We start from the raw sequence: 21,915 nt of genomic DNA, 5'->3' as shown, positions 1-21,915 counted from the left end.
CTCAATTGAAAGAAGGTGGGTTTTCTTAGTCAGATAAATGTCTGTCTTTAGGTAACAGAGCCAAAGCATGCAGCTGTATTTTGTTTTAGTGTTGGAATGGTGTCAGACAACCCAGACTCCTCAATATAAGTGCCTCCTTTTAGGCAGATAAATAAATGACTTAACTTTCAAAGGCAATTATTATCTACAGTAACCTTTACTGTAGGTCCTCATAGCCCTTCCTTACATCACCTATCTTCAAACTAGCATAGCATTGGTTACCTTGAGGTTCTGCAATCCATGCGTCAGTTTGATTCAAATTGCGCTCTCTTGCTGAGTTCAGGCTTTGGTAGACAGTTTAATGAATTTCCTGTTTTCTAAGCACAGTTGAAAATATAGGTCCATAGGAGTACCAGAAATTCTTAGTTATGTCCCTCTGAGATAGTAAGAAAGCTTAGGTGGTACAATAGCTTCAGTATACTGAGAGCAATCACTCTGAAAGCATTCATGTGAAGTACTGGGTTTGGTAATTAGGCTTAAAAGGCATCTCAGCCTCCTAACTTCTGTTGTTCCTCAAAATGGACTGGATGCCCACAGTCACATTGTCAGGAATGGAGGTGGGGTATTCAGTTTGAAACAAGCAGGACAGCTGAAATTCCTGACCCTGGTACGAAGAATTGACTCCCAGAGAGATTCCCTCTTGCTTTGCTAATTGTCACCATGGTCCTCAGTTTGACTTGGAGATCCATTATAATCTGTTACGTTGCATGATACAGAATCTTAGGGATGTCTGGAATTTACTGGAGGTTTATAAAAAGCTTTAAGATTCTTTGGAGAAAAGTACTTTTTAAAATATATCATACTGTTATAATATTTTATATATATATTTATATATATATTTATATTTTAAACAATAAAAATATGAGTATATGTAGATGTGGCTTAAGGTCATTAAGAGATGCATGATTAGGGAGGCCAAGTTAGCATTCTGGGCAGGATTAATTAATCTACTACCTCATCTATCTAGAAAAAGATAACCCCCACCCTCAGCTCTGGGGTTTCTGTAGAGTTCTCTCTCTGCTGCAGGAAAGAGCATCATCTGCCTTTTCCGCGCACAATGTTATGTAAAACTGAACGTCTTTAGGCTGTCACATTTGGATACTGTCATCCTTGAGATCAAGGATTGGAAGAATATCCAAAGGATTTCTTAAGCATAATTTCTTTCCACTTAAGTATATTTATTACTTTTATGTTTATGTGCTGCCTAGGAAAATACTTTATTTTAGCATAAGAATAATATTTTCCAACCACTGCAGTCTAATTGGGAACTCCTAATTCAGTCTTTCTACAAGAAGAATGTTAGGGGAAAAAAAAACCTAAACTCAGTGTTGAGGTAGACGAAAGAGAGGAGTAAAAAATAGGAATGCTGTGAGGGGCTTTGTCTTCTGGAAAGAGCAAATGCCAGAAGAAAAATGCTTTATGGAATCTTTTAAGGAAAATATTAATTTCCAAGTATCAAGTGAATACTGGTACAATGCTGAGGAGGGTAGAAGTAGGAAAACAGCAAAAAGGAAAACAAATCAGAAATACAAATACTCATGCATATGGTTAATTGGATTTTTGTACAGTTGTGGCTACAGACACAGAACTAATTTTCAATAGAGTTCTGGAATGTAGATATTTGAAATGATAGTATGCCAATGCCTTTCATTTTCTGACTCTTCTCACAATAAATTGTTGGGTGCATATACATTTGGGAGTCAAAATGGTAATCAGGTGTCTGGCTAGTAGCTGATAGACATGTATTGATAACAAGCTGAAGCTGTTCAGAAAACAATACTTTCTTAAGTAGTTCTGAACTTTTATGAATACCAGTTATCTTAAAGGACATTATGAAGCAGCCTGAAATGGTTGTTGGCTTCCAGGAGTCACCCACTGAATTGCTGCATACATGTGGCATAGCCAGGTGTGAAATCCTGTGCTCGCATGTGTTGGCCAGAGGACTTTAAAAGGTGAGTCCTAGAGCACCAGTGGTACCTAGGGAGAGAAGAAAGCAGAGGAAGGTGTAGCCCTAGCAGTTGATGCGTTGACATGTGATCCTGCATTCAATACTACTCTGTAACTTCTTTAATTTCAGGTTTGTATCGTGACTGAACCCTTACGGAGATGTATTTCCACAGCATATTGTTGCAAAGTGAGAAACATCTTCAAAATTCATTGACTTTAATAGAGTTAGAGGATACTCCACAGCTCCTGTAACTGGCTCTTAAATTTGCGTTCTGCTATGTGATTAATCTGTCTAATCATACTTAATATCTACCTGTAGATGGTGGCAGCATGAATGTCCTCTTGTCTTTTCTGTGGCCATGAGGAGGAGGGAAAAGAAAAGTAGAGAGATATTTCCAGAAATTACAGTCATTTGTAGGTACTGAGATAATGGCACACACGTTTTATTTCTGTTCTGTCTGGGTAGCTCGGTAAATTGTGTATTGATTATGCTAATACAGCTAGTGTCTCTATTACTTGTCTGCAGAAATTATTCAAACATGTAGATTGAAGATGCACTTGGCAAAGTTACCATCCTAAGAAAAAGGCTTTTGTGCAAAGATGGCTTTAAATTGAATTACTAATCATATGCTAATGGAAATTTATAGATTAAGTATTGAATTATAGGAAATGCAAAGTGCAATTTAAAAATATATATTCTAAACTTCCTATCCCGACAGTCTTTAGTTGCTATATTAGGTTTATTTTCACATCTCTGAATGAATGTGTTTTAGAAAGGGGTAAATCAATAGCAATCTATTTTTATAGTTTATTTTGGGATATGTGGCTTCTCCTGCTTTGTTTAACAAGCTGAAAAGAGGCTCGGGCATTTGGGACGGTTCTTCTTTTTTTTTTTTTTTCTTTTTTAAAATTTATTAACCTACCTAGACTAGAAGAAAATAGACTTTTTTCAATTATCTTTTGCTTTTATTTTATTATGGTTTGTAATAGCTCAGAAGCCATAAATCTTAGCCAGAGCTCTCCAAAAGGCTTCCCTTTCAGCGAAAATGTCCTTTTTCACATTTCTAATTTTATCCACTTCTTTTCCATAGAAGGTTTTTCCCAGGCATCAACCAGAAATGACTTGTGCTCTTCCTTAGGGTGCTAAATCTACAGATTAACTCTTCAGTGAAGGGGAATCCTGGTTACTTAGTAGAATATGAATGAGATTTTGCAAGCTAGAAAATCTGTGTATATTTTCTACTAACTTTATAAAATAATCTCCCTCCTTTATAGGCTAACCATGTGTCCCATGAAGAGACTCTAAGCAAAAGGGGTGAAATCCTCATTCATCAGCAGGTGTTGCTGTAGAGCAGTCAGGAGATTAATTCTATTTTTAGGACCTCTGTATCAAAATTCCCATGGGTTTTCCTCATTGGCTGTCTTTAATGGTACTACTTGATTTGTTGTTGTGTTTGGTTTTGTTTGGTTGGGTTTTTTTTACTTTAAAAAGGAATAGTTGGTCTTAATTTGACGTTCAGCAGCCTAAACATGAGAGGTGCTCTGAACTGAAACCAAGGTTTGTCTTGGACACTAGTTATACCAAAGCTGAAATGTCCTAACCTTTCACATAGATACGGCTTCAGTTGAGAGGTATGTTTTTTTGCAGTAAAATTTTAAAAACTGGTATCTGTCCAAACCCCAAGCTTTTATAATGGGAGATAGAATTGATGTGCTCAAATTCTATTTTCCCTTACTGAGACGATTTTTTTTTTTATTTTTTTTTTTTTTAAATTGCTCTCAAGAAGTGTGGTGCAACAATTGTTATGGTGATCTGGTCTTTTTCCAGTATTTTTATTTGGGGTTCCTGTTCGTTTTGTTTTTCAGAAGTTACACTGAGAAAATACCTAGTAGAGACTTGATGGTTTGTTGTTTTAAGGAACAGATAAGTCAATTGAGAAATATTGCTACAGTAACAAAACAGGTGACTTGTGGTCATAAACACATGATTTTGGGGACAAGGAATATTGTTGCTTTCGTGACAATATTATTTCAAATGTATCTAGAAGTGCTGTTCAGCAGTAACATCACTTATTCATAGTCTGGATTCATAAGATACTGTCCTAGTTTCCTGAGGCCTCTCCTTTTACTAGTATTCTATGACTCTGTTGTCTAGAATTTATCTTACCTTATGCTAGGGTATGGTATATGCTATAATGAAGATGACATCCCTGCGCACAATTACAGTCCTAGACTACCAGTAATTTTGATGTTTGAATTAATAATAGTTCATACATGCTACTGTTTTATCTGCATATCATCCTTGTGGCTTTTTTTTTGAGTTACGTTTCATGCTAGTGCTAGAGAAATGTTCTTGGTTAGCAAAATTTAAAGCATCTTATTATATAGGTTGTGTTTAAAGTTGCCTTCCTCTCCTGAAAGAAAATGGTATAGTTAAATGTTTAAGGGAAGTTGATGTTGGCTGCGTGTCACACTACCTTTCATAGTCAGGTGAGCTTAACATTGGTCTGAGAGCTGAAATAGCACTGAGGTTTTCAGAATCTGGTTGTGGAAAGGCATAAAGTGCTAATTGGGAGCTTATCTGATGCTACCAGCTGCAGCCTACTTAATGTAACAAATACTCATGCTAGCTGGAGGAATGATCTAACTTAATGCAAAGGAAAATGAGATACTATTTTGTAGTTGATTTGTGCTAATGCTAAAATTTCCCTAATTCTGTGGGTTTTGTGGAGTAGTTTTCTTATTCCTTTTACCATATTTCCCCCTAAATGTGGTTTTAATTTGCCTGACAAATTTGTCCATCTAGTTGAATATTATTGGCAAGTCTTTGTGCTGTGGCCTGTTGTGACCTACTTGGTTCTGTTGTGACTGAGAATCCTTGAAGGGCTTGAACAACAGTTTAGAAAGATGCTGACCACAAAGTTACCTTCTCTGATGCTTGTTTCCTTTTTTTAGCGTAATAAAGACATAGTGGTCAGCCTTTGTTGAAAGCAAACCTCAGCTCTCACAGAATTTTCAGATCCCTGAATAGCAGGGAAGTTTTAAACGTTGGGTTTCACAAGGCATACACTGGCATGTTTTTTACATTACAAAATTACATACATGAAAACAATTTGTTACGAGGTATCCATGTTAGGTTTTTTTTCCATTTGAAGACCTAAATATGTTTGGTGTACCTGTTGGTCAGCAGCATGAAGCCGAGCACATTTCGGTGTGCAGTCACTTCTCACGAGCAGCGAGAGATTCTGGTACTGCTGCTGGCGGCAGTAAACATTCAGTACAGAGCAGCAGCAAAGATGAACTCTCGCATTTTGGTTTGCATACACTTATAAGTGGAGAACCACTTCAAACAAGCAGATCTTGTTTACTTCTTAGCAGGTAGCTGCTTCTTTATTTTGAAGTTTTTTCCCACTTGGGAGTCCGTTCTTGAAAAGTTTGTGTTTGGGCGCATCATTTCCATCTTGACACTTAAAAAATGATGGAGTTTTTCAGTTGCCTTTCTGGACTGAGTTCAGACTTATGACATGCGTTGTGGTTGAGGGTTTTGTTGGTAGACAATAGATACTTGTACAACCATTAGTAAGGTTGATCAGTAGGTATTGGTGACCAAGATGAGTTTCCTCTTGAGGGATGGAAAAGTGGACTCCTCTTTCAGTTTTAGAGCTTGTTCTTGAGATCATTTTTTGGGAATAAATCAACAGCTGGTGGTGGGCATAAACAGGGTCAGGTTGGGCTGCTGCAGAGGTTTCACTGGGGGCTTTGAGGGGGTCACAAAAGGCGGTATCTCTTTTTTTTTTTTTTTTAAACCGTATACTAGTTGTATTCATTATTTTTCTTGCTGTATTAATGAGTCTTACTGATCTGTGCTTCCCTAGCGAAAAATCTTTCTATTTAGCTTAGTTTGTGTTTGACCATGTGTTCGCCGAAGCTCAGCTTTTCATAAGCTTTTGCCTTTGCTTTCTTTGTCTGACCAGTTTCCTTTAGCTGTGAGGACTGCTGGGATGACTGCTTCAGCATAACAAAGAAAATCATACAGTATTATCACAGCTGAAGTGCTGGTAACTTCATGGCTGCAGAATACAAGTTCAGCTTGAAACAGTCAGCCCATAAAATCATATTTTGTGAAATACTTGACTTACTCCAGGGCTGGGGAAACTTTATCAGATCTCTGTTGATGAGAAGAGTGTGCTTACTAGCCATAGCTCTGGGACAGAGATAGAGATTGTTTAGAGTCCTCCAGAGATTGTGCTTGACTCTTTCTAATACATGCACTGTGTTTCAAGTTTCTGGTGTCCTAAGAGTGTCCTTATGAAAACTGGTGTTTTTTTTCTAGAAACTCAGATTCTAGAAACAACCAGTTGTATGAAGCCTTGGGGTTGGCGGAGGAGGAAAAGAGGTACCTGTGGAGTGTGTATATGTATCTCTTCTTTTGAATATATGTCTAGATTTGTATGTGTTGCACTCTCTTGTCCCAAGAACCAGGAAAAAAAAAAAAACAAACAACACCCTAATCTTTGGATTTTAACTCAGTTGCATGATTATTTTTGAGGTCTGAATTCTTGGGAGTGGAAATGCTGTAAAAGTGCAGTCTTTCCCCTTTCAGCTTTTTCCCCTGTGAACGGAGACTGAATTCTTTTCTCTCCGCTGTTCTCTGACTCAAAGAACTTGGTCTTTGGGAGGATAAAAAGCTCTTCCCTTACTCTTACTTTGGGAGAGTCAATCTTTCTTAGGCATCATATCAGAGCATATGAGAACAGCGCTCTCTAATTTTTCAAAGTAGCAGCAGAATGGCTCTTGTTAGGTTCACTCTCGCCCAACAAGTTTTGAATAGTGAATCTGACAAGAATTGTATTGTTTTTAGTTCTACTGCTCTGGAAAGCTGTGAGCCAAGGGAAAGATGCTGGCATGGTGTATACAGTAAAACAGCATGGGGTTAGTTCTCCTTTGCAAGGCTGTCTGCACTGCTGAGATGTTTGCTACTGACTATAGGATTATTATTATTTTTTTAAAGCTTACGTATGAATTAGCACACACACCTCTCCCGTCTGCCAGGAGAAGGCTTTCTCTTATCCGTGTGGAGTGAGTAGAATCTTAAAGCCCAGAATTATTCTCTCATTTAGTTCCATAATCAAATACAGTGCATTGGAGACAAATATCCCAGAGGAAATTCGATTTGTTTTTTAAGCCATGAAACCAATTTGGTCATTCTGTTCTCAGATTTGTAGCTTCCATACAGCAACATACTCTGTTTTGGCCTGGTCTACGCTTTCGCACTTTGCAGTGCAGCTTTTCTTGCCCGTGTTGTACAAGCATTACTGGCTTTCAGAACTGAAGCTGGTGTAAAGATGCTTGAAACACTTCAGCTACCTACCTAACATCTTTTTTTTGTTTTGTTTTTGTTTTGTTTACCTTTTTCTGACAGTAGAAGAAAATGAAACAGAGGACCAGCAGGCAGGTGTGGGACACACAGCCGCACAGACTGGTAATGCTGAATTCCTTCATTAGTGCTTGCTTACAGTTTGACAACAGTGTGAGGGATTTTTGTGTCAGGGTGTTTTTGCACAGCCTGCACTCTTCCTTCTCTGTTTCAGCTTAGAATGCATTCTTGGGGCTTGCAATGGAAAATAACATTCCTCTCCCCTCACCTTTCAATTCCTGAGAATTAGAAATTCTGCCTTTTGTAGGTCAGCTGACTGAAAGTGAGATGCTTCTGAAGTGCAGCATGCTTTTCTTTTTTCTTTTCTTTTTTTTTTTTAATAATCTGTCTTTACATCCCCCACATAAAACCCCACCCTGTGCCATTTCAGATGAACTTGAATATTCATTCCACTTAAACTGTTTTTGTATTTGTAAAATAGGTGGATAAGGGTAATTTCTTTTAGGACTGTTTGTATAATTTCTTACCAGACAGGGATTAATTTAGGGCTGCTTAATTTTAAGACAGTGAGATTGGGTAGACAAAGCTGTTGTTTGAGTCAGGATCACAGGGATATGTATTGTTAATAAACATGAAGAAATAATTGCTAATTCCCAATAACAACAAGGGCTCTTTTATCCTCTAATATGGTTCTGAGAATGCAAAAAATACTTCACTTCTGTCTTTGTTACTGATTCCACAGAATTTTATCTGAAGAGCAGGACTGACTCATCTGAATAGTCTCATTCATTCAGCTGAGGTCACCTTTTGGAGTAAGGGATGACTCCTTAAGGATATTCCTAGAAGGCTAGTCCTCTCTGAATACATATAGGTAATTTGTTTGAGAACAGTTGGAGTTATTCCTCTTATGAAGGTGAAGAATGCAGTTAATTTTTTTTTTTCAGCTAGAAGACTTTATATTTCTCTTGTGTGTGTGTCTGGTGGGTTTGTGTTTGATACCTTTTATAGGTTCTAGTGGCTCTGCGCATAAACTATGTTGTTTGAAATGAGGAAATAAAAGTGAGAGCATTCTCTGCTTTTTTAATGGGAAATTTCTAAAACTCTTCTGAATGTACTTATGTCTCCATTTAGCTATCTACACACTTGAAAAAAAGCAAACTTGTACGCTGTAGACATATGAAGTTGAAAAATAGAGGACTGCAAAACTCGAGATAAATATGACAAGGAATGGTTGCTTTTCTGCATTTTTTCTTAAAATAATTGTCAATGGTTAAGTTGTCTTGCTAGTTATTTATTTCTGATCGTGTCCTGTGTTGTTCTCTGTCTGTTTCTAGGCAAGATTTAAGGTTGTGTTTTTCTCTATAGCAAGAATGTGGTGTCGATATTAAAACCAAAAAACCTTCTGATAGTGCAAGCAGTAAAGAAGGCCCACACTGTGTACACACTGCCAGAAGTTTTTATAGTAATACTTTGTATCTAAGCTCTGGCTCTAACCATTAAATGTGCTTTTTATAGAGTACCAAGTTATAAATGTAGTGCAGCTACGGCATATTAATCTTACTGCAGAGATTTAATGAGGCAGTTGTTTTGCGATGGACACTATTGGGAGCAGAGAGCGACAGAGTTTTACTTTACCACTGAGCTGAAGAAATATTCCTTGCCTGGTAATAATTATAACCACATGATCTAAGTTTTCCTTTCTTTTGCCAGCACTTTTCCATGCAGAAGTGGCTTGGAAGGAGGTCTACTGCGAGGCAGTGAAATGGGTTGGAAAGGAGGCTGTTTTCTTGGTAGTTCGATGTTTTAGTTGTGATTAGCTATGGATCCTTGTAGCATAGGCAGAAATATGTAAGATGAGTTTCAAGAATACAGATAGTCTTTGCCAGTCCACTGAGATGGCTTTTAGATATTCATTACTTTTACTTGACTTTTATATGGGTTATAAAAAGTAAATGTGGTGAAACCTCATTTTTACATGGGCAGAATAGAATTTCTGCTGGTTGGCCTTAAACCGCTCCCATACTTGAAATTAATTGAAGTCCATGGCTTTATTGCCTCCAACACTTTTAAGCCAATGCAATTTTTCATTTTCCCCAAAGTTGCAGTTTTACTAGACCAAGTTACAGCAATAACATCCCTTATGAGGAGGAGGAAGAAGGGAAGGGGAGAACCACCTGCCAGGGAGCATAGTAATGAGAAAATCATGCTTCTTTTAATTTCCATTTATAAATAATGTTAACATAATCAGTAACAGAAGACAACTGTTCTTTCTTCTTTTTTTTTTTTTTTTTAAGTGCCTTAATAGGCTGAATTTATTTCTATTCCAAAAAAGTAAGCCTCCTTTCCATACTAGATAATTTTCTATGATATCTGCAGATGGAGCCGATGTGTGTATTGTTGCTGGTGTGTCATTGAAAAATTTCAGTTGGTGCATGGCAGCCTCTGAAATAGGGCAGGGAAGCCTCTGGAAATGACAGTGGCATTTGCAGATGTTGGGAAAGGTAATCTTACTGTGAAGACAGTCTTTGTGGAGGGAATTGTGGCTGTGATTGTTGCAGATACTGGGGAGAAAAAAATGTGGAAGATGAATGACATTTGCCCTGAAGTCTGTATGAGAGCATGAGCTTTGAACAGGAGGTTAAGGAGAAAGTATAGATGAATGCATATTGCATTTATAAAATACATTTTATTCTAGTCTTCCAAAAGAGCAGCTCAAATAAGGCAGCTTATCCTCAGTTTAAGTAACTGTTTAAGGTTAGACCAGCTCCTGATGGAAGATATTTGTTGTAACAGAAAAGCTATCTATTCACAAAGCGTCCAAATGATATTTTCTCTCTTTAAATATCTTCCTATTTTGGTGGTGACATCTCTTCACAGAAGCGGATCACAGTGGAAATGCATTCATTGAGAGGGGCTGAGACTGCCAGAACTCATTTCACAAAGCTGTCGTAGGCTAAACTCGAACCTCGGTCCCAGAGGGTCCCACTTAAGTGTTGACCTAAAAACAAATGTGCCAGTTGGCTAGAGCATGTATTCTAAAGTTGCAGCAGAAGGGAATAAGCTTGACTGACTTCTGTCCCTGTAGAGTTTATATCTGCAAATGCAGAAGGAGCAGCAAAACATTTATTAGTCTTAAAATGATTCTAATTTTAATAACTGGTCTCTAAGTAGGAAGCTTTAAATTGAGCGATTCTTTAGGCTTTTGTGCACTAAGGGGTGCGTGTGTGCCTACGTGTGTGTGTATTGCTGAATTCCTGTAAAGTGCAAGTGTTTCTGAATAATAAGTCTCGAGAATTCCCTCCTCTCCCTTTTCTTTCCTTCAGCATTGTATTTAAAGCAGAGTCAGACACTACCCTTATTTTAAAACAAACAGGTCTGTAAACTTTATGTGCAGCATTTAAATACTCATGTTAAAATTCAAACCCAGTGCCCACATTTCCCTGAGTGCTGTCAGTTTTATGAGATGAAACTGGGAGCTTGAGCTGAACAACTAATAGTATGTGATGTGCACATGCTGCCTTCCAACAAGTGTTTAATGATGTTGGGGTCAGTTTGCCATGGTTAAGACAATTACTTCTTTTTCTGAACTGCTTATAACCTGGTGATCTCCTCACTGCTTTTATTAATCTTGCAAAATATCTTGGAAAATGAAGTGGCAATGGAAGTTATTAGATTCAGCGCATTCAACAATGGCTAAAATGCCATAAAGCCCTTTTGTTTAATTAGCGCCCCTTTTTGGTGTGTAAATTTTCAGACTACTCCTCTGTTTGGAAGTGGCTGCCCAAGTGGAAGTTTTCACTATTGAAAGAACCTTGTGAATGTAATTTGTCGTATAAGGATCGCACTCAGTGTATAGGCAGGGCTTTTGCCTGGGAAATATATTTTTGCCTTAAGAATGTGTTTTTTATTTTTAAAAATTAATATGCTTTCCCTCTGTAATATAATTCCCTTAAAAATAAATTCTGCCCTTTACCCCTGTTAAAGAAATTCCTTGGTTTTGATCACGAGCCACGTAGCATGCGGAAGGCTTCCTGACATGGGTCATTTCCAGTTTCTGCTTGCGGGTCCGTCTGTGTTTGAGCAGTCGAAGGGCAGGGTGCAGCAGTGTGGACCAAAGGATGTAGAAAGATGATGAGAGCCCTGACCTTCGTTGTGGGCAGCAAGAACGCCTGAGCTTTTTGCACAGTGGCAAATACAGGGATGGCTGTGCCCACAGCACTGTAGGGTGCTGAGAGAGGATTTAAGAGTGGTTTAAAGTGGAATCACCCTCTTCCCCCGCACCCCTTCCCCATTCTAATATGCATTGAGTGTTGGCATGTTTTACTTTCTCTCCTTTCAAGTAGTTGTGCATGATCCTAATCAATTGCAACGCTAAATGAAGTGGCTTCACAGATACCACCTCTGTGTTGCTATGGACAAGAAGCCTACTCCTGGTTAGTCACCCGCTTGGCTAAAGAGCGTAACATCTTAAAATGCACTTGCACAATCTCCTGTTATTATGTGAGTTTGTCCTTGTCTTCTAAAATGACTTGGTTCAGTCTCAGCTCTCTCAAATATCTGAAAGGAAAGAGAGGCGGCCAACGCAGAAAAGGGAAAAGTGGTGAAACACTTGCATTCCTTTTGCTGGAATGTACACAACCATTTTTCTTCTGCATTTCACTTGTTGTACTGTGGTTCCCAAGGAAAAACAAAGTTAAGTGCCAGCTTGCTTTATTAGGGAAGGCAGATTGTTTTATTTCTGTCGTTTGAAGGAAGCTTTTAGTAAAGTGGGCAAAAAGTCAGGAGTAGTTAAAGCTACTCCGCTCCTCCTCAGAGGAGGAAAAGTTCGAGACTTAGCATTGTCTCACTCTGCGCTGGTCGTCTGCAGAACCGAGGTGGTGCAACGAGCTGTGTGGCTTCTCTGCGCATAGGGGATGGCAGTGAGACCGCACATTTCTTCCAGTTTAGAAGCTTCAGCTGGGCTCAGGACCGCTGCTCTGAGGCTAGAGCTATCCCACTATCCCCAAAATGCTTGTGAATGTGTCGAACAGACAAAGCTCTCCTTGTGCGCTATTTAGGTTTTACAATAGTTAGTTTCCAGTTGTCCATGATCTGGCAAATACAGGAACTTTAGTGGGTTTGTCTTAAGTCATACACAAGTTCAAAGCACGTGCAGCATTTTGACCCAGGGTTTAATCTTTCCAGGGCTTTGTTTGTGTCAAACAGTGTAGTGATGGAGTATTGGAGTGGGTCGTAAAATCAAGATTAATTTCATGTTTATGTAAATCAAATTTGTTAGTCTCTTAATTCTGGTAATTTCCTGTGAAACGCTGTAGTTAACAGTGAAAAGAAGTTCCTGCACACTCATTGATTTGATTTTTCTTTTCATTGAAAACTAATTGCATAGGTGGTTTATCCTTTCTTGCAATGATCAAAGCAGCTTCAATAGCTGTGATAAAATTGACAAACCTAACATTGAAGCATAGAAGAATTGCTTGAGTCAGAAATGGAGCTGCATTTGTGGGAGTAGAAGGGAAATTCTCCTTTCATCGAGATTAGAAAAAAAAATTAAGGAAAAAGCCTCCTTTGCTTATTTAGCAATAAAATCTACAGTGTGCTGCCGGCTCATGCCAAATATGTTTCTTCTCATCATTACTACAAGAACCTATCTTGATTTTTTCTTTTTCTTTTTAAAGGTTCTCTTCTTAGATGCCTGACGTCACGGTCTTGATTTTCTTTCAGACCCTAACTGTAAACTAGAAGACAAGGCAGAAGATGGAGAAGTGCTAGACTGTAAGAAAAGGCTGGATGAAGGGGAGGAGTTAGAAGAAGAAGCTGTGCACAGCTGTGAAAGCTGCCTCCAGGTGTTTGAGTCACTGAGTGATATCACAGAACACAAGATTAATCAATGTCAACTGACAGGTAAACAATACTTATCACTTTGTGGCTTCGTGCACTGTTCTATTTCTAATTCCCATCCTTTGCTTCTGATCTCCCTCCTCCTTTCTCAGTTATTTGACTCCTGCACTTGAATGCTTGGGTGAGACCTTTATAATCAGATTCTGGGACAGAGTTATACTGTAAATGGGGCACTATAAATTTCCTTTATACTGAAGGATGTATGGATAATTACTGCATTGTCACTGTATTTAAAGTGTTTGTTAGCTGTCTGTGCCTGGCTGTTGCGTGTGTTTTCTAGAGTCATACTGTACAGCTTTCCATACTTCGCTTATACACATATTTTCCTAAGTAACTTGTGAACACAGAGGGTATTTGTAAGTGGGGTTTAAGTGCAGCCACATAATGAATGAATTTGCACAATGGCATGTTGCAGATCTGGGCTGGATGTTGCATTAATCTAATCTATTAACTACAAATGACTGTACAGTAGTCAGTAACTGAAAGTTGAGAGGAATGAAGCGAATTGTTAGAGGGGAAAGTAAAATCTCGGTTTTAGTCAAGGGGCAGAACTGAGTGCTGATCAGATACTGTTGAGTTGAGTAGAGCTGGGTGAATGGACCTGTAGCCAACCCAGGTTCCTCTTTTAAATAGTTGCAGACAGCCCCTGCACTTAGGAAACCACATGAAATCTGCTGAAGTAGTTTTGTCCTTTAGTTTTAGTAGGTCTTTTGATGGTGTGCACAGTAGGTCCACATAGTCTCAGTGTCAACAAAAAGGCATTTTTATTTTTTATTAGTTGTTACTTTAGTTTTATCCTCTACAGTGTAAAATTTGTTTATTGTGCAGTGCAGTTACATTAAAAAAACTTTCTTTATTATGACTTTGTAAACAAGGAAAGCCATCCTTCCCATTTGGGAATGCTTTTAGAAAATGTGCATGTGTTCATGTTTGGAGAGCTTTCTGAGTTATTTTTGGTTGCAGTAGGTCCATAGGCTAAGTCCTGGCAGGATGACATAAAAGTCAAGTAGGAGTACTGCTCTTGACGACAAAGTGTGAAAAGAAGGTGAGCAGAAGAGAAATAAGTGGGCAGGAACAAAAAGAAAGTTGAGGAAGTAATGTGAATTTGTCAAATGGTTTTAATCCCAACTTCAAATGATGGGAGGTGAAAATCTGCTGCAGCAAGAAACGTTTACTTTTGTTAGTAAATCACTTTGCCTTTTCTTGCCTGTAAAATGTTTTTCTGATTTCAGATACAGTCAGTTCTGCCATTTCCTAATCACTCCTACAGACTTCTAAGATGTATTTGCCTATATTGTTCATGGTTTCTGGCAGTATGGCTATTCTCTCTCGGTTTTAAAAAGCTTAATGTTTTTCCCTCCTTTTCTTCACACCTCTTTTGCCCTTTCTATGTTGAAAAATTAGTGGCTTTCACTTGTCTCTTCCTTCTGTCTGCCAGAAAGCTCCGAACCTCCGGATCTCCCCTTTACTGCCTCAGATCCCCTGTTTTTTCACCTTGATCTGATATGGCAGTTTCTCCTTTCTGGGTAGTTAGTTGCTGCCCTCCCTCCCTACTTCTGCTGAGTGTTTTCTCTGCTTTAAAGCTGCAAGCAGAATGCACTGAACAGTGCTTGCACAGTTGGGTTGAGAAACTGAAGAAAAGCAGGTGGGGGAGCAGTAAGTAGGAAGAGGCCCGGAGCGCTGCTCCTGAATGCAGCAGTTCTTGTGGAGAGTTGTGTTGCTAGATGAGAGTGGAAACAAGTATGCTGGATTAATCAGTTTGGGGTGCATGTGTAAAAGCAGGAATACATGTATGATATGAGAGGATGGGAGAATGAAAATGAATCATGAAGGAAATTGTTTAAGTTCCTAAAAGCACCGTTGCCTCTCTTTCAAGGAGACTTGTGACAGTGAATGGGTAGTGATTGGACTGTTTGAAAACTATGAAGTGAATAAAAACCTAAACCGCACATCCTTCTGGACTACCAAGTTGACAAAAAGCCAAGTGCCTTCTGTTTCTAAATATAAATGACCAAAATACACCCTGAAGTTGAGAGAGAGGCCTACATGAAATGGCCAGAGTTGAGGATTTCTTTGTTCTCCAGCAAAAAAATACTAAACAGGTGGTTAGTGAGGTGAATTCAGTGCAGGGTCCTAAGCTGCATGTACAGCCTAACACTAAGGATACAACATTTATGAAAACCTTATCCTTTTAGATTATTGTTAGTTAATCACTGACAAGCAGTTGATAGACAAGCAGCTTAACTTTTTCTTCTGAAGCACAATGTATATTTGACAAAAATAAAGTTTGCTTTCGGCATTTTAGGCAAGCTCCCTGGATTCTTGCCTTTCTCTTGAATTTCTACCAGTGTCTTTGGGTGCCATGCTCAGATTCAAAGTTTTCAAAAAAAGTATTCTGGATGTGTGATTGCACTTCCCTTTCTCATCACTGTCTTCTGACACAATGGGGTGTTACATAATTATGAGGACAGGCTGAGAGAGTTGGGGTTGTTCAGCCTGGAGAACAGGAAGCTCCAGGGAGACCTTATAGCAGCCTTTCAGTATCCGAAGGGGGCCTAAAAGAAAGCTGGAGAGGGACCTTTTACAAGGGCATGTAGTGATGGGACTATGGGGAATGGCTTCAAACTAGAAAAGAGTAGATTTAGATTAGACACCAGGAAGAATTTTTTTGCTATGAGTGTGGTGAGGTCCTGGAACAGGTTGCCCAGAGAAGTTGTGGAGGCCCCATCCCTGGTGTGTCCAAGGCCAGGCTGGATGGGGCTTTGAGCAACCTGATCTAGCAGGAGGTGTCCCTGCCCATGGCAGGGGAGTTGGAACTAGATGATCTTTAAGGTCACTTCCAACCTAAACCATTCTGTGATTCTATGACAATTGCTCTGGTTGTCCTCTTTTGGAGGAGTCCCGATGAAACTAGTAGACACCCTAAGGCATTTGTCTATCATTAAGTTGTTAATGAAAGGCAAGAGGTTTACTGAAATTGAATTTCTTCTACTATGTTCTGTCGTTTGAGTCAACTGTGTTCTCTGTGGAGAAGGGTAGAGTGTATCATCTATCCTGATGTATGATCTTTCCAGTCTGGGCCTCATCTCATGTAATGAAGAGTTACCTAAGTTGTCCATTATGTAAAACGCCAGGGCTGTCAGCCGTCTGGAGTTCACATTTGTGTTCTGAAGCCCTCCAAACCCTGATTTTTCAGATGGCTGAGCCAGCTGCAGCTTGTCTGGATTTTACTGAGCTTTGGAATTGCTCTGTGAGATGCACAGGGAGCTGCACTTCAAGAATATGTGAACTGTGCATGTTGACCCAGTTGTAGGGTCATTTTCCATACAGTTATACTGGGTAAAATCAAGAATTATGTTGATGGAACAAACAGGATGGCAAAACAGTGGCTTAAGACAACCCTTTACTAAAACCCTGAGTATGAAATGTAAGAGTTGAGTGTCATAGTGTCTTGACTGCCCCTAATTCTACTAACCTTGTAACATGCTTAAGAATGGGAATTGCCACTGTAGGTTCTCAAATTGATACTGGGGCTTCTAGTTTTTGCATTTGAAAATGTTAGGTGTATTCTTCTGAAGCTTTGGCGCTTCAGTGGAAGTAGTAAAATTGCTTTATTGAATCTTCATTCTGCACTCTCAACCAAAGACAGGAATGGGGAGAAGGAAGCTGGTTTATTAAACAGCGGTCCCAATCTCCCAAAGTGTCAGTCACCCCCACCTATTCAGAGGATAGTGGAAGATGAGAGTTCCTTACAACTCTGCGAGATTTAGCTCTCAGGATCTTGAATTGCTGTTCTGTTGCAGATTTCTTCAAAGGAGAAGAAAAAAGTTCTCCCCAACTGGTTCCTTCCTGTAATCTGTTTTTTGAATTGAACTCATGTTCTTTTTCTAGAGGAGGGCATAGCTGCTCTTTTATCCTAATGTGTGCGCTATTGATCTTTTCAATTTGGGTCTGATCCAATATCCATTGAAGTCAATGAAAAGATTCCCATTGACTTCAATGGGGGATGGAACAGGCCCTTCATGAGCTATTTAGTAATATTTTTTGCTATCATCTGAAATTCTTGTACTGAAGCTTTCTCTGAAAAGGTGATGTTTTATTTATGTTAATTGCTGACAATTCCTGTGATGTTTGTGGAATACAGATAATGGATAAACGGGGGAAAAAGTCCAAAAAAAAATTCTCTGCAATACTTGTAACCACGGGCAGATAAGATGCTGAACTATATTAATTCAGTCATTACAAAAGATTGGCAATAAAAATATGGATTTAATAGTGTTTCTCTCTGATGTTAATGCTTTTCACACTTTATCCTTCCTGCAGCATTTCCATTTAATAACTCATGAGCCACTTGCACATTGTCATCCTCTAAGTTGTGTATATAAGTAAAGGATCCAATTAGCATGGCTATGAACCTGGTGTCTTTCCAGTATGTTGTCAGTTTGGATCTCCCTGTAGGAACATATATGCAGGATCAAATATGGTGCGTTACTGATAAACCTTCAACTGCACCTTCTCTCCTTCTTCTGCCAACAGGAGAAGAAACTTAACCTTTTGCAGTTCTGCCATATATGCTGTTGGTGGGGCACAATTTTTCAGGCACTTCCACAAATCTTCTCCTGCTTGATGTAGAATCTCATCTCCCTGCACAGTGCTTTGTGCTGTTTATTTCACCTTTCAGTCCTCAGGAATTATACTCTATGAAGTCTGAGAGAGCTGCCTCTCTGCTGGCTGACTCTGTGTTCAGAGGCATTCAGCTCAAGCTGGGTTCTCTTGAAGATCTTGTAGGTCGCTTTGACATCAGAAGTCTCAGTCATAACCAGAGTAATACTAGAAAAAAGAGCTTCCTATGGTGCTGCCTTTTTTGCAGTCAAACCTGCAGTGAACATGGCAGTCTAGTTGGCTGAGTTGTTGAATAACTCAACAGCAATGGACGTGTTGGTACACAAGACTGCCATCCTCCACCTGAATGTCAGTAGACCTAGTGCACGTTACATGACTTCCCTACTAGCCCCATTGGCATCACAGGCTGTAAGTCTTGCCTGAAAGCAGACTACTGAATCATATGCAGTCCTAGCTCCAAGGCTAAGGTGTTCTCAGGTAAAAGACATAAAGTATTTCTCCATTGGGGATATTTATTTTATCTTTAGGTGATCAGGTAAACTTAGCTTTATGCTTTGGGCTCTAGCTTAGCACTAGAGCTTTGGCAGGTTGAGTAAGTCAGTCAGGTAGAGCTAAGAGCCATTCATGTTATCCCCTGATGTTTCTGATGTTGAAAAGGTTACTGGCTATAGCTGTGTGTCCCCTGCCAATGAGGAGATGCAGTCCTGCTCTCTAGCCCTGCTCAGAGATTCCTCTCGCATGCCATCTGAAAATAATTCCAGCAGATATATTGGGGGCCAGTTGTTCTGAGTGCTGTTTTTCATCAGCACTGGAATATCACTAGGCTGGGAACTTCTAGCTAAGTCAGTATTTCTGTTTCCAGTTATGACCAAAATTAACTTTCGTGGATATCATCCTCCTGTGTGGTTGAGAAACACCTTCTTGCATGTCTAGAAATGAGAGGTTGTGCTACCTAACAGCTTCACAGACAGCATGCACCACGAGTGATCATGGACTCACCAAATAGGAGGTAATAGAGATTCCACTGTAATGGTTTCCTTCTCTTGCCTCTTTTCTCTTCTTCCTAGTGCCCAGGAATCTTTCATCTTTCTGAATGAGTTGGTAATGCCAGGACCATCTCCTTCACTAGAAGACTTGAAAACTTTCCAGGGGATTTTGTCCCAAAGGATGTATGCTGTGCACAGTGAGACTACAAGATAAATCTTGTGAGCACTTGGCATTGTCACGCTTTGATATGCTAGCTAGAATTACTCTTCCTGCTAGCAAAAGAATCTTAGAGCTGGCTAAATATATTTCAGATCTTGCCATTGTTTTTCCAGTTGCCACTATTGGTATGGAGACAAGATGCATGGCAAGGGTCCTTGGTCATTTCTGCAGGACAGAGAAAAGTCTGAGCTTGATAAAAGTGCTTCTGAGGACAAGGACCCTAAGAAGTTAAATCTATGATGCACCAAAATCATATTCATCTGCCTCATTGCAGTTAGTGGCACACTGCCAAGCACTGTTTGCCAAGTACAGTTACTTCACTTGAGAGAGTCACCCTGTTTCTCTTGAGAATTCCTGCACCAAGGACTGCATATGGATTTTACATTAAACAGTTATTGAATGAAAGACAAACAGTGCTTGGACTGGGGACTTGAGCTTAGGCCCCTCTTTTTCCTTAGAGGGCTTCCCAGTTGTGTTACTACAGAGACGTGCTTCTACTTTTCCATTTGCTTTGGACCACAAACTTCTGACTTCTTTTCCACAAAATGACATTCTGTTTGACTGAGACAGTGGAAAGCAGACCCTCTCCTCCAGTTTCCTGTCCCAGCCAACACACATGGTAGTTCAATGCACTGCTTTGAGTTTTCAAGTTGTGGACTCACATCCTTTCAGAATTACGTGGTTGAGGACCCATATCTGCAACTCCAAATCCTTGATGTTTGGGGAAAAGGGGGAATAGGGTGGTAACTACAGCCTCTGTCTCCAAAGGTCATAATTTTGAATTCAGAGAGCAGTGTAAAGCCTGTCAGTGGACTTGGATGGAAGATTTATATGCATTACAGAATGGCCAAGGCCTGCTAAAATCATAGCACTTTGGAGAATCTGCTGTACAGAACTTCATATGCACAACTGCATGGTCCTAGGGAGGATAGATGAAGGTCTTGATAATTGCATTCTTAGATTTTCATATCAAAATTCTGTATAAATACTTCTGTAGGTAGCTTGGTACTGCTCAGATGTGGAGGGAACTTGTATACACTGGAGCTGAAAGCTGTGAAAGTAGGCTGCATAGCCTTCTTCAAAACCCCTGTGCTTACCTTGAGAGACGGTAGATCCATGATGAACAGCCAACATGGGCAAGGAGGCATAAACTCCGCCCCCTTTTGCTTGTAAACCATTAATCTCTGCTCTTGAGATTGTTAATCAGTCATAAACCCAGTAGATCTTCTCCTCCTGGGTGTTTTAAAAGCAGCCTGTTGCACTTCCCGAGTTGTCTGTCCGTGACCTCTTGTAAATGAAAGCAGCTGATGTCTGTATCACAGAACCATTATTCTTCACTCAGGGACCCCCTGTAATAAACCTGTTCATGAGCATTAATTGCAAATGCCAGAACTCTTGTTCTGTTTGGAGGTGGGAGAGGAAGCAAGTGGTGGTGTCCTCCAAGGGGCTTTGAGCGCTTCCTGTATATATTTCATTGATATTTTTTTCCTCAATTTTGCTTCGTATTTTCTTCTTATTCTAGCCTGATTTTCCATCACTAAAAAAGGCAGGTGATTCTTTTAGCACATCCTGACAAGGATAGCTCTGGTGGGCTTATCTCCTGTATGTTTCCACCGAGGACTTGCACCACATGAACCTGAACTCCCAACGTAATGGCAAGACACAGGATCAGAGCCGGTGTCCCCGCACCGGTGAGGAAACCATTTCCTTGCTGAGTACCATGGACAGAGACACCTCCTCGCTGGCCCCAGCAAGTCCTGGTCGGCAGCAGAAACCACTCAACTGGAGACCGTAGTTCCCCCGTTGGCAAAGGGGTTTGGTGTAGGCAGCTCCAGTGCAGGGGTTACCAGGTCTGGTTCTTGGTACAACTGTGTCTCAACTTATTTTTATATTTAAATAATGTAGCATCATGTATGGGGCTCTTAGGGCTCATCTTGCAGCAATCCATGCCTTACTGGGCAAACGGAGTATGGCAGCAGAGTTTGGATAAAGTGGATAAAGTTTGGATACAGGGTATCGACTCCTGTCCAAAACATGAATCAAATCATCCTAAGACTTGGGCATCACACATTTGAACCGTGTTTTTGATCACTTCTGCTCAAAGTTTCTCAAGTAAATACTCTTTCACTGAAGATAAGGAATGAATATTGAGGACAACACTACACTGTTTTGCAGGTTAAAAGACCCTCTGTGCCTATCACCCAGAGCGTCCTTTTCAGCATGTACTCAGAGGTTTATGTAAACAATACACTTTACTTCAGTGTCTTCTTCCCAAGTCATGCTCAGCAGTGGGACTTGTGGTCATAGTCCAAAGCTATACCAGAGGACATGGCTATCTGGTGCTTTTTTACACAGGACTGTGAAAGCATCAATTAGGCATACCTGACATGCCATTGTGGGTGAGTGCAATAGCATTAGGCTCGGAGAGTGGCCATGATAACATTATAAATAGTTCCTCTTCTGCCTGTGGTATTTTGTTGTTACCAAGCTAGCTCTACGTCGTTGTCCCTGTCTCCAAGCACAGACTTGCGTGGCTCCCTAGCTTTTTCAGATTTAGTTCAAGGGCCTCCCTGGCACTCCGTTGAAAATGTGCCCTAGCTAGATCTAGAACTCTGCTTTATTACGTTGACAGTCTGTTGCTCCATTTATTTATAGCCGCTGCTGGGTGTTCTAAAGGTCAAGCTGTTTCCTCACAGACCATTTCCAAATGGGCAGTACAGGGTATCTCTCTGTGTTACCATTTGGCTACTGTGTCTTTCCCATTGAATATTAACTTTGCTCTCCCAGTGCTCGAGTGACATCTCCCGCCTGCTTCAGAAGAGCGT

The 21,915-nt window shown here is 39.9% G+C and overlaps 1 protein-coding gene across 1 annotated transcript in view; it reads left to right on the top strand.

The window, feature by feature from the left end:
- ZNF521 (zinc finger protein 521) overlaps nt 1-21,915 on the top strand; it is a 229,005-nt gene that overhangs the window by 6,109 nt on the left and 200,981 nt on the right. Inside the window, exons 2-4 of the mRNA XM_009886636.1 lie at nt 6,320-6,382; nt 7,409-7,468; nt 13,085-13,264. Coding sequence (XP_009884938.1) covers nt 6,349-6,382; nt 7,409-7,468; nt 13,085-13,264 — 274 coding nt within the window. The 5' untranslated portion in view covers nt 6,320-6,348. The remainder of the gene's footprint in view (nt 1-6,319; nt 6,383-7,408; nt 7,469-13,084; nt 13,265-21,915) is intronic.

This window comes from Charadrius vociferus, unplaced genomic scaffold, assembly GCF_000708025.1.
Source record: "Charadrius vociferus isolate BGI_N301 unplaced genomic scaffold, ASM70802v2 scaffold45, whole genome shotgun sequence".
In the NCBI taxonomy this organism is placed as follows: domain Eukaryota; kingdom Metazoa; phylum Chordata; class Aves; order Charadriiformes; family Charadriidae; genus Charadrius; species Charadrius vociferus.
Note: the sequence above shows the minus strand (reverse complement) of the source record. Positions and strands in the feature narration are given on the sequence as shown.